The 13,129-nt window shown below is 44.8% G+C and overlaps 1 protein-coding gene across 11 annotated transcripts in view; it reads left to right on the forward strand.

Annotated features, from left to right (window-relative positions):
- Positions 1-13,129, forward strand: part of ZNF366 (zinc finger protein 366) — a 297,857-nt gene that overhangs the window by 268,028 nt on the left and 16,700 nt on the right. For all 11 annotated transcript variants that reach the window (XM_019728096.2, XM_074328843.1, XM_019728097.2 and 8 more), the window contains one exon: positions 8,645-9,990. In XM_019728096.2, coding sequence (XP_019583655.2) covers positions 8,645-9,990 — 1,346 coding nt within the window. The remainder of the gene's footprint in view (positions 1-8,644; positions 9,991-13,129) is intronic.

Raw genomic sequence — 13,129 nt, forward strand, 5'->3', positions numbered from 1 at the left:
AAAAAGATATCCAAGATGAAGAATGGTCACTCATCAAAAGGCAGAAATAGATCAGGAATTCTATCTACATTAAAAAAAATAAAAGGTGAGGTCACAGCTCTACCTGCCCTTTAGGATGAGCATTTCCACAAAGTTAATGGACATGTGTCTGAGGGTCCTGGGGAACTTGCAGTTGTTTGTTGAGTGAGAGAAATTGTGGTGGCTGCCCTCTTGGGACATGGTCTGCCAGAATGTGGGCATGTTCTATTCTGTGGTGACAGACTCCTTCAGGGGCTCAGTGGCATTTGATCACTGCCCCCTAGGCATTTCCAGAGGCCTCCCACATTTATTCATATTATTTCAGTGTAACAAAACATTCCATCATTCAGGTCAAAGGAATATGGCACAGACTGGCTAAGCATCCTGAGTCCTGAGGAAGCAGGAGGACATGGGCACGCTTTCTGAGGGGCTCTAGCCTGGTCATTGCTGTGCCTTAGCTAAACTGCCGTCCACACTGGACGTGTTCTTGGCAGTTCATTGATATAAAGTTGGCTTGGGATGGACTCGGACAGACCAAGTCAACCAGTTATTCCTTCTTTGAGGTAATACCAAGATTCTGCTTGGCATCAGGGAGTAAGAGCAAGAAAATAGGGATTTGTCAAATAAAGCCCCAAGTGATTGTTGGATTCCAATAATATATAAAACACCAGGCAGAATCTGACTTTTTAATCAGATTCAGGTAGAGGTATAACCCATCCACAAAGAAAGGTGACAAGTGACACAGGGCCCTATCAATGAGTAGAACATCCAACAAATGTGATAGACTTCAGAGAAGTGAGGGACTTTCTTCCACCTCCGGTAGAAAGGAAAGTTTCACCCCTAAGTCTCCAGAAAGCCTCCAGTAGATGAGATTCTCTCTACTTCCTGCCCTGTAGAATCTTGGGATAGTCTGGTTGATGTATTCCATGAAAAATATCAAAGAAAGAAGGCAGATGGCTGCTCAGGTAGACTTCATGGGATAGCAGTGCCTGGTCGGGCTGCCAGGGCTGGGGATTTGGCCTGTCATGAGTTCCGTTTTGTAAGAGCACTGGTTAATCAGGCGTAGGGAACATGATTCCCAAGAGTGATCCATGGACCCGAATGTCAATGCCAATCTATTGATGTATAAGGGGTAGGAGTTTATTTTCTAATCACCAGAATGATCTTGTCCACTGATAGTAGACTACGTTTTAAAGAATGTCGGAGCAATTATAGAAGATTGTTCACTGGCTGCAATCAGGACCAAAGATTAGAAGACCTTGAAGGACAACTTAATGCCCCATCCCTACCCCATGATATTCTTGCTCAATAGAACACATACCAAAAAATAATAATAAAAGCTGTTTTCTGCCATTTGAAGTATCCCCTTTGGATAGAGAAGAAATTAATATCATCAAATTCGTATAATCCAGTTCCCCTCTTTATAGGCCATGTGCATATTATTGGATATATTCCATAGATACGAACTGATTAGATGGTAGATAGTGGCTGGTCACCTTAACTGTTGTTGGATATTTCCCAAATATCCACCTTTTTATTACTCTTTTTATAATGATGTGCAGAGCAGTATTTTTTTGGTATGATAATTGTATATTTTTAAATTTATTTTTAATGTACATAAAGTAAAATTCATCCTTTGAGTTTTATAAGTTTTGACAAATACAGAGTTGTGTAACCACCACCACAATCAAGATGCAAAACAGTTCTTCACTCCTTGAGTTATACTTTTAAAATGGATTCCTTCCACAGGCGGTTAACCTCATCTATTATGTGTTGATTCTTACCCCTTTTGCTCTCAGGGAGTCATATTTTCTGGCATTATCTACTAATTCTGAGACCCACCAGACCAAATATGCCATCATTCCCAGAGATGGATAAAATGAAGCTTTCTAAAAGGCATGTGTACATTTGCTTAGTGAGGAGTGGATATATCATGTTTACTTGATCGATGAACATAAAAAAAAATTTTGACATATATTTTAAGGACATTTCCCCCAAATAAAGTAGGAGAAAAACTCTGATATTACAGTTGGAGCCCCATCCACAAGAGATATATTAACTCTGAGGGTTGGGAAAGAGAACTGCTAAGTCATATCTCCAGTTCATTTCCTTCCTTTAAATGGGTCACGGGGACAAAGATAACCCCAACACGCTAGCAGCTGCTCTAGTGCTCAAGTAATTATATTCACTCCTGCTTTCCAGAAACTAGACCTAGGCATAAAAACTTTCCTAAGGGAAACGTGCGTCCATTTAACCTATGCAAACCACCAGTTGAATTTGTTGTTGTTTTAGTAAGGGCTCTTTAACAAATGTATGTATAAAAATGGCGTATATGCATGCTCATTATGGACAAATTCAAGCAATGGAAAACAAAACTTGGCTTTAGGTTATATCTTGGTGGTATTTAGTAGCTTTTTAAAATAATGAGTTCAATTGACTATTTCACATATGAACAGGTCTCATTAATATTTCAGATACCCAGAGGGCTCCGCCTATACCATAGGATAACAGATTACTTTTTATAATAAAATGGGAAGAATTGGGGTTTATAAATTAAATGGTGGCCACAAAGGCATCTGGAAGGGTCCTGTGGTGACTGACTAGCAGGCATCTGGTCACCGCTTCTTGGCTCTACCACTAACTCAGGGAGTGACAAGGCAGACCGTTCATTTCTTTGAGGACACATTGCTCTATCTGCCAGATGTGTCCACAGAGCCTTCTATTCCGGCCAACTGCAGGAAGGCAAGACTGAATGATTACTTGCCAAATACCTGCAGATAAAGAACTCAGCAGTACAGCTACATATATGTCAAGACTACATATATGTTGAAGCATTAGAATGTTTCATTCTAAGACTCAAAGTCTCCTTCTGTTATCACAAATTCAGGTGATCCAATAAAATCCTATATCAGAGGAGTCTTATAATAAGGTCTCTCTGCGTGAACAGAGAGAGGTTAGCAGTCTGTCCATGTATTTCCCATCCTGCCTTCCTGTTATCCTCCCTCAACTCCCCACCCTTTGCTGCTCTTAGCACTGCTTCTCATTATTAAACTTTTCTTCAACTCTGACCTCCTCCCTGTCTCCATTTTTGTTGAGAGCAGAGCTCTAGGGTCCACCACATAGGTAAAGTGCTACTCTCTCAACTTAAAAGGGAAGCCAGTGTCTTCAATAGCAAAATGTAACATTTTCCCATGAAACTCTGGAAATATTCATGGAATAAAGAATGTGAGAGAATATTCTTTCATGAATTTCAGAATGAACAAAAAGAAGATAAATAAATCTGCCCCTGGCATGATGACTCACCATGACTCTTCTACTAGCATTTACTGGAATGACCTTCGATTCTAATGAGAACCACAAAATACCAGTAATTTTATCTGGGGAATATTTATAGTTTGGTGCAGTAGGTGAATTCCCAATTAAAGGGCATTATTAGAAACCTTTTTTTCCCCCAAACTAAATGTAGTTTCATATTGGTTAGGCCTTGCATATCTAACTGGTTGTTATGGTTCAAAGAGGAGATTCTGTTTTTGTTTTTAAAACCCTTTCATTCCCCATTTCCTCATAGCTAACTCTCACGGATAATACCTGTTAAAGAATACATCCTGAGTCCCAGATTCGTCTAACATAGATCAACCCAATATTTTCCTCCCCAAACAATTTGCTTCCTGACGTAGAACCTACTGGGTTTGGTGACTGAACGTACATGGAAGAAAGCCAGGAACTTAGAATATTCTCTGACCATAGCAATAAAAATGTATGATTATTCTAAGGCCTCTCTCTCCACCCCCACTTTAGTACAAAGGGTGGACTGATACTAACTTCCCAAACATTTCCTTTAGGTGGAAGAATGCAGAGTGACTACCCACTCTTGGTTTATGTTTCACATTCTGAATTCAGGGGTCTTTCTTTCTACTTCCTACTGCCCATTGGACTTTCAGGCATCTATTTTCTGACTGGGTTGCAGAACTTTGCGGCACTTTGAGGATGGCTCCCTAGCATTAGTGGAGCCAGGATTTAGGGTTTACCCCTCATCTGGGGGTCCATTCAAAGAATGATGCCCTTGGAAACTGAGGCGGGTAAGCAACAGCACGCACAAAGTATATCTATCTTGTTCTTCCCACAATAACTACTTGAGAATTTGTGAGTGTGCTCATGATCTAATTAGGGACATCCCCAAAAGTCACCCACAATCTAAATAATGTAAGATAAAATTATACACTTTAAAGTTCCTTAAGGAGACTTTAAAAACAAGAACCATTCATTCCTTCTCTCATCCCACAGCAGTTTCCTGAGCATCTACTTTGTGCCAAGCACTGTGCTGGGGGCTGAAAACACAGCTGTGAATAAAACAGACCCAGTCGCTGCTCTCACGGCCTAGCTGGAATTGCAAGAGCCAGTGTTGACTCATCACCGTTCCAGTGTCTGAGACTTTGGGTTTGACAAACAGGTCCTCCTGTCTCTAAGAAGGTGACCTTTGGTATTAGACTGGGGGCAATTCTTCAGCTTCCCGTAGATCAGCTAAAATAGTCCACAAGGTCACCCAACCCTTTTTGTCCCCACTCACTAAAGCCACCTGTTCTTAATATAGGCTTGAAGATATTTCCATAATAGGAAAGACAGCTATAGAGGAGGGATGGGGGTATTCTTAAACTAGAAGGTTGATCTCCACACTGAATGAAGAAACTCACCCTAGCCTTACCCACTGGCTTCTTTGAGTGTGGTTTACAATCACTGCTGAGACAAGACCACCTCAGGGTAAATCGGCAAAGTCTCGGCTTTGAACTTGCAAAACAGAGGCCCAGATGCCAGTCAGTAGTGACAAGAGCAAGGAGAGACAGTGTCAGTCAGCACTGGTCCATTGATCATCACCTCAGCCCTCCTCTCCTGTCCATTTCTTCTTACCCCTCAAGAACACCACACTGTCTAATGTTTAATACATTTTTTTTTTTACTCAAGTGGATTGTACGTGTGTGGAATTGGTAATCCATTATAAAAAAGCCCATTTTTGTTTTGTAGTTCTCAAACCTCTCATAAAGACACACATGTGATTTGGGAATATCTGGGTACTGGTAAAAACGGCACTTTATTTTAAATCTCACACTCTATTGTAAGTCTCCAACAACCCAATAGGGATAGCCCAACCCCCATTTAATGGATGAGAAAATCAAACCCCTAAATTAACTTGCTCAGTTTCCCACAACTGCTAACGCAGAGCCAGCATTCATGCCCAGACCCTTGCGCTCCAAAACAATGCTCTTTTCACTGTCCCATAGCCTTCTGCTTACAATTTCAGTTCCTTCTGTTTGCATCTTGTCTCAGCACATCCTGGTGGACGACTAGCCTACAACCTGCTGGTTTTCTGGGAGCAGCCACAGATGACTGAGCAGGGGAGGGCCTGCAGCTCCCCAGCCCCCTGCCCTCTTGGCCAAGCGGATCATTGCTGCTGCCCCCCACCCCCCACCCCAGCCTCTCTTTCCTCCTGCACAGGAATCCCATATCTGTCATGGATGCCTGTGAACCTACTTTCAATGATAGAGGGGAGCACATGGGTGGCACATACTGAGGTTCTCTAGGAGTCTATTAGTCTTTTTGCAGAGGCTGCTCAGTTTTAAGCTGATTAAGTTCAAGGTAAATTTCCTCCTGAGGAAGACATCTTTTTCCTGCTCTTCTCTTCCACACACCCCATCCACAATATGGATTTGTGTTTTGGGTTCTTTTACCCCCTAGTGGCTTGTCCATAGCACCCTGTGCTCAGAAGACAGGGATATTAAGTAGCAACAACTACAGCTGATGTCTCTCTCAAGAAAGCCAGGAGGAAGCAGATCTAGCTCTCCTCGGTCTCCCCAGGGATAGGCAGTGCTCCTTAATAGCTTGACGCAGAAGGGGACTGCAGTTTTAAAGATCTGGGGAAATATCCACGGATAGATCCCAACACTTTCTTAAACCTCCTGAGCTAATAAGTACTATTTTAGAAGTAGGGTGTATATATGTACAAGTCAGAAACTGGACAAAATTTGTCATATTAAAATACGGAGGAAATTAAAATGTACATATGTAGTAGTCTCTGCATTTGGGGGACATAATTCTGCCGTTTATGTTTAAAAAAACACACATTATCTCTATTCAACAATGTTTTCTTTGCCTTTGCTAGGTCAATGGTGACAAAATAAAAATGCAAACACTGAAATAAATATGCTTTTGAACTTAACATTATAAGTGTCACTTATAAAATATTAAGACCAGTCAATTAGTAGACTATGTCACAAGAAAAAATAAAAATATTAAGCAAAGGCAATAGTAATGTGTATAAACTAAAATAATTTCAGTTTCAAAATTAGTGGTAACATTCCTTTCCAATTAAGTAGCTTTCCAGTATCAGATACACAACATAGCATAAAGATATCAGACATCATTAGCCATGCATCTTCAAATACCTTCTTAACAATAAAATATGCAAAAAGTTCAACAAGTTCTGAGCCATGTTCTGACATGTCTCTTTTTTATTAATTCTAAAATCAAGCTCTCTAATATAAAGTAGGAATCACTGCCTCTTTTTACCAGATCAGAATAAAACAGACAGAACCAGTTTGCATTTGGATGGGCTCTGCTGTGTTTGCCATAGTCACTTGTAGCATGGAAGAGTTCTCTCCAATCTGAGCAGCCTTTTTGCAGATAGGATCTTATCTCCAAAAAAGATATAAAAGCGACTGTGGCCAAAATGAAACTCCAGAGAAAGAAGCGGCCATTTTTCCTCCATTTCAGGAGGACACATTAGCCTAGTCTGAAAGCCAATTATTTCAATAGATGCAACAAATTCTTGGGGGCAGAGCCACAATCTCTATACCTCTATGTGAATTTATGGCTCAGGGCTTGCTGAATTACAGCCAAGAGATGGTCTAGTCAATATGAAAAACCATCCAAGAGCCTCTGCCCTCTCCATCCTGTCCTGGGCCTTTCAACAGTGACAGTACCACTCCCCTCATTTTGATACCCTCCCCCCACCTACCCCAGTCTTATAAAGCTAGACATTTCATTCTCCTACTGCACTTATCACTTCCTACAAGTGCCTGGTCCTTGAGGCAGCAGTGTTAGAAGACCTGGCAAATAGTTAATACTTTTAGAGAGAAGCGCAAGAAGGATGAGAATAGGCCTGAGCCTCCCTTTTGCTGGACTGGACATGCACGTTCTCTTTTTTTTTTTAAGGAGGGTGCAGCTCACAGTGGCCCATGCAGGGATTGAACTGGCAACCTTGGTGCTACTAGCACCACACTCCAACCCACTGAACTATCTGGCCACCCCTATAAGCTCTTTTAATTACTATGCCCAAACCCATGGAAAGAAGGCAAGCCAGGACTATCTGTCCACTCACATAAACACAAAGATTAATGGATATTATTTTTCAGTTTTCTGACACTTTCCCATAACAGCTTTAAATAATGTCCAAATATTCATATAATAAGGGCACATATTTTTTTTTTTTTTACTCATTTGGATTGTCTGTGTATGGAATTGGTAATCCAACATAAAAAGGCCCATTTTTGTTTTAGTTGTGCTGCTATAGTTCTCAAACCTCTCATAAAGACATACATGTGATTTGGGAATATCTAGATACTTGTAAACACTGCACTTGCCTCACCAAAGACTACAGAAATCCTTTGGAAGCTGTTGACCTTCTCACCCCTGGGACCTCTGGTCCCACAGGCTCTCCCAGGCATACTTGAGGTAGTCAACCAGACTGTAGTAACTGGCTCATCAAGGAAATGTCAACCTCCAAGGAGTCACCAAAGGCCGCATTTTACTCTGACACCCGTGTGAAGGGGAAGATGCAAATGTTGTTTTGAGAATCACAATCTTGAATTTTTTCCCCTAAAGTTGCTTCAGGCGGAAGATTAGAATGCATATATTGCCAAGATGACTTTGCAACACTGGGTTATATGCTTTTCTTAATCACATTGATCTCATCCGCTCAATACACCCCAGCAGTACACCTTGCTAGGGGTGGATGCTCAGAAAATCTGAAATCTGAATTAAGTCCTTTCTCTTTCATGGCCTTGAGTATCCCCATCTTCCAGCAGGAAAGGCCTCAACACAGAGAGGCAGTGGCTATCATTGGTTCCCTTGGAGAAGAAATGCCCCTAAAAGACCCACTGAAGTCATCATTAACAGATACAATTCCATCGCAGGCTGAAGTCACAGCTGACCACGTCCCAGTTCTGACTCCTGCACTGAGTAGCTGTAGGATGTGAGCATATCGCTTCATCTCTCTGGGCCTTGGAACCCTCATCTTAAGTGGGGACAATGACCTGATGAGTTCTCAGGTTTCTTCTTCCCAATCCAGTCCACTCCCACAGCCCCCCACCCAACCCACCTCCCAGCTATGGTTCTGTGGCTGAGGATTTACACTCGCACCCTAGGGGCCCACGCCAGGAACCCAGTGCTCTCTACATTGGCAACCCGGTTTGCAAGGGGGAAAAACGGCGATATTTTGAACAGCCCCTAAGATAAATGAGGGTCAGTATTAAGAAAGCACTATTCTTCACAAGTTAGTGCTGGCATCTAGCCAAAACCCTTAATGGAAAAAAGGATTTTTTTTAAAAAACAATCATTTTCTTTCTCTTTACAGGAAAATTGCCAAGGATGCAGAAGGAAATGAAGATGATCAAAGATGAGGATGTGCATTTCAGTTTGGGTGTGAAGAGGACCCCCTCCTTTCCCCACGGCCTGCAGCCGGTGATTTCCCGAGGGAAAGCTCCCCAACGACACCCCTTCCCAGAAGCTCTCCGGGGGCCTTTTTCTCAGTTCCGGTATGAACCCCCTCCCGGAGACCTAGATGGATACCCGGGGGTCTTTGAAGGAGGAGGGTCTCGGAAGCGGAAGAGCATGCCCACCAAGATGCCCTATAACCACCCAGCGGAAGAATCTGCTCTTGCCCTCCAGTCTGAGGAGAGCAAAACCCACGCCCCGCCGAACTTCCCTCTGTTGTTCCCGCAGCCCACGCGCCCCAAGTATGACTCGCAGATGATAGACCTGTGCAACGTGGGCTTCCAGTTCTACCGCACCCTGGAGCACTTGGGGGGCAAAGCCGTGAAGCAGGAGCCCGTGAAGCCCAGTGCCCTGTGGCCGCAGCCCACACCCGCTCCATTCCTGCCCACGCCCTACCCCTACTATCCCAAAGTGCCCGCGGGCCTCATGTTCCCCTTCTTCGTGCCCTCCGCCTCCCCCTTCCCCTTCAGCCGGCACACCTTCCTGCCCAAACAGCCCGCGGACCCGCTGCTGCCCCGCAAAGCTGAGCCCCCGGAGAGTGAGGAGACCAAGCAAAAGGTGGAGCGGGTGGACGTGAATGTGCAGATCGACGACAGCTACTACGTGGACGTGGGCGGGGCGCAGAAGCGCTGGCAGTGTCCCAGCTGCGACAAGTCTTACACCTCCAAGTACAACCTGGTGACTCACATCCTGGGCCACAGCGGGATCAAGCCGCACGCGTGCACCCGCTGCGGGAAGCTCTTCAAGCAGCTCAGCCATCTGCACACCCACATGCTGACCCACCAGGGCACGCGGCCCCACAAGTGCCAGGTGTGCCACAAGGCCTTCACCCAGACCAGCCACCTGAAGCGCCACATGATGCAGCACAGCGAGGTGAAGCCGCACAGCTGCCGCGTGTGCGGCCGCGGCTTTGCCTACCCCAGCGAGCTCAAGGCCCACGAGGCCAAGCACGCCAGTGGGCGGGACAACATCTGCGTGGAGTGTGGCCTCGACTTCCCCACGCTGGCCCAGCTGAAGAGGCACCTCACCACGCACCGGGGCCCCATCCAGTACCACTGCTCCGAGTGTGACAAGGCCTTCCAGTACCCCAGCCAGCTGCAGAACCACATGATGAAGCACAAGGACATCCGGCCCTACATCTGCTCCGAGTGCGGCATGGAGTTCGTGCAGCCCCACCACCTCAAGCAGCACTCCCTCACCCACAAGGTACTGCGAGGACCCCAGCCCAGGGCCAGGGTGGGGGTGGGGGGCGGGGACTGGCTGGGCCATGGGGAAAACGAGCAGAACTTTGGGGGCCAGCGGCCAGGAGACCTGCGCTGCTCCCCACCTCTGACCAGGCGAGCCTTGTAACCCTGGGCAAGAGGCTTCCTTTCCTGGAGCCCTGACGTCTTTCCTCGCCTTGAAATGGGGAGAATGAGGAGACTAGTAATCAAGTCCTTTCCCATCCAGCCTTCTAGAGTTGGAGGTGGGCCTAGAAATAAATAATGTGGATCATTTGGAGAGGTGGGTGAGGAAGGATGAAGGAAACAGCTGGTCTTTGTGCTGTTGTTTCTTAGCCTCCTAGAATTTCTAAAAGTCTGTTTCTGGAAATTTCATCGAGGGTACTAGCATGAGTGTGTCATCAGGCTCTGTCTACCGAAGACCAGCTCTGAGCCTGGGATACACTAATCAGAGCCTTTTTCTAGAGAATTCTGTTGGCTTCTTGCTGCTGAAGCAGTGGCTATCCTTTGTGCTGTTTTCTCCCTCAATTGTGAGACCTGCTTTATACGCCAGTGGCTCTGGGGAAACAGAGGCGGGCCCAGGTCCAGGAGGACCTGTGCTTCCCCCAGTGGAGCCCCAGCCTGGCTGGCTGCGGTGCTCTGTGGTTTGTATTCTTAGAGGCAGAGAGAGCATCCTTCTCTGTTTAGTTTGTTTTTATCTTCCCTGGTCTTCAAGGAAAAATACAGGCCCACAGGTCTGAGCTCAGCATAGTTTGCAACCAAAGCCCTAGAGTCATTCAGGATGAACTAAAACAAGGCCCCAGAGACGTCCCTGAAATCTTACCCAGCTAAACTGACTTGGGACTGCTTTGAGCTTCCAAGAAGGGAGGTTTGCCCCCCTGACCTTTACCTTCACACCTTTGACCTCAAGTGGTTTTCTTGGCAAGAGAGACTTCTAACAAGCCAGAGTTGCGAAACATTCTTTGGTTCTGAAAGGTCAGTGGAGGACTTTGCTCAGCCAAGATACCATTACTGCTCTGTCATAATAGGTTTCATTTGATAAGTTAGGACAAAACACAGGGTGTTTCTGGCTCTGCCACAGAAATGAAATGTGTGGCTGCCTTGTGGGCTCTGTGCAGACAGCTCCTGCCCTACACAAGGCCCTGCAGAAACCATCTAGAGAGGATGTGTCTGCCAAGGGCAGTGACCATTAACAAAGAACCTAGATTAGGATTCAGCCACCAAGGGGATCATTAGCTGATTTCAGGGGCTCCTACAAATGTGGAAAAGAAACAAAAGCTGCCTTTTGGAACATATACAAATTATATAAGATAATTGGAAATGAAGTTACAATGGGGAAAAAAAGCCTGGTATCTGAAATAAGTCTCATTTAAATCAGGAAACAAAAGGCATTTTCATTAAAGGTGTCAACAAACAGCAAGAGGTAGTATTTATTGAACACTTGCTCTGTGCCAGCTGCCTCACTTCTCATTTAATGCTCTTCAACAATGTTAAGAGCTACCTACTGGTGTCATTACTCCCGATTTGCAGATGACACACCAAGGCATGAGGAGGTTGCCCAGAATCTCTGACTCCAGCCTCTGAGCCCTGGAACACTACTGTCAAGACTTCCCCTTCTCCACTCCTTTCCCTCCCCTCATCCTTAACTACTGACCCACTGACCAGCGACCACTGACTAACTGCAGGCTCCCTCCTGTGACTTCACTAACCCTATTAGGGACACAGCAGCTTCCTCTGTTCCCAAAGTCGCGTCCTACTCCCATTCACTTGGGTTCTACGCCATCCCACGTGTGAATTTTACTTTGGACAGAGAATTCTCTTTAGAGAATTCCCAAAACAGTGATAAGTAGATACTTCTCCTTGGTCCCAGGACAACGAGATCATAGCCAAGTATAGAGACAATCTTGAGAAGAAAGATGCTGAAGCAAATTTTACCACACATCCCAAAAATCGTCATTAATTTCATAATTTTAAACTCACTGTTTGAATAGGCAACATGTTTTTAAAATTCATCTTTTAGGAGGACATTAAAATTTAGATCTCTTCATTAGCATAAACCCGTACTCATCGGCAACCATCTAGATTAGAGAGCATTCTAGCTGGAAAGAGTCCCCAGGTTCTCATGACCCACCACTTGATCTTGAGATGAGGACGCCTTCACCAGGAAAGGCCACCAGACTTGTCTTAAGTTATGCAGCCAATAAACGGATGGGCAGAAAACTGATTTCACCCTGGAGTGCCATGGGCTCACCCAAACTGAGGAGTGGTATTTTCTTACCATGTCCCAAACTCAAGAAATGGAAACGCAGGCAGAGCAAATCAGAGCTAAGCATGGAACTCCTCCAGCCATAGATCACAATGGATACAGCCGATACGGGATTTATACAGTACACTTGTTAGCTAAGCAACTTGTTCTAATCCTGTAAAAACCTTAGTTTGAAAGCCATGGTTCTTTTAGTTTTCCTTCCAAAAAGCCATTCTGGGTCAAGATTTCTTGCAAAGGCCTTTTCAAGGAAGCGCTGGTTAGTAAGGATTCGCTACTCCTCTACCCGTGCGATGAGTCCCTGGAAATGCTTTCACCTTGAGGGCATCGATGCCTAAGTATTCAAACACCCTCCGCAGTCAGCATCGAAACCCAAAAACCTCCTTTAGTCCTGTTTTCTACTTCAGAAAGCTATCCTCTGCCAAATCTCTCTATCGGACAGAAGCCAGCTTAGAGGAAGTTCCATACCCAAATTACACAGAGGTCACTGTGGCCTGTGGGAACCCAGGGGGACCATCGTAAGAGGCGATTATCCAGTTAGAATTTATTGAAGTTGTGGATGTGATTTGTTCTTCTGGGATTTTCAAGTCCATTAATGAGAATTCAAGAGAACATTGACTTTCATATGGGAAATGATATTATCGGTCTAGGAGGTTTATTTTTTTCATTATCATGAAAGCCAGATCAGACTCATTTCGCGTATCCTTCCACAGTGCTCTTACCAAAATCCCATTAATCCCCCAGAGCTGTTACTGTAGAATTAGCCCCAACACAGCAGGAACAACACAAGCAATAGTTTTCTTTTCCTCTAACAGTTCGGGTAGTTGATGGTTTTCAGAAGAATAAAAAAGATTATGTAATC

The sequence above is a fragment of the Rhinolophus sinicus genome, linkage group LG03 (genome assembly GCF_036562045.2).
Source record: "Rhinolophus sinicus isolate RSC01 linkage group LG03, ASM3656204v1, whole genome shotgun sequence".
Classification (NCBI taxonomy): Eukaryota; Metazoa; Chordata; class Mammalia; order Chiroptera; family Rhinolophidae; genus Rhinolophus; species Rhinolophus sinicus.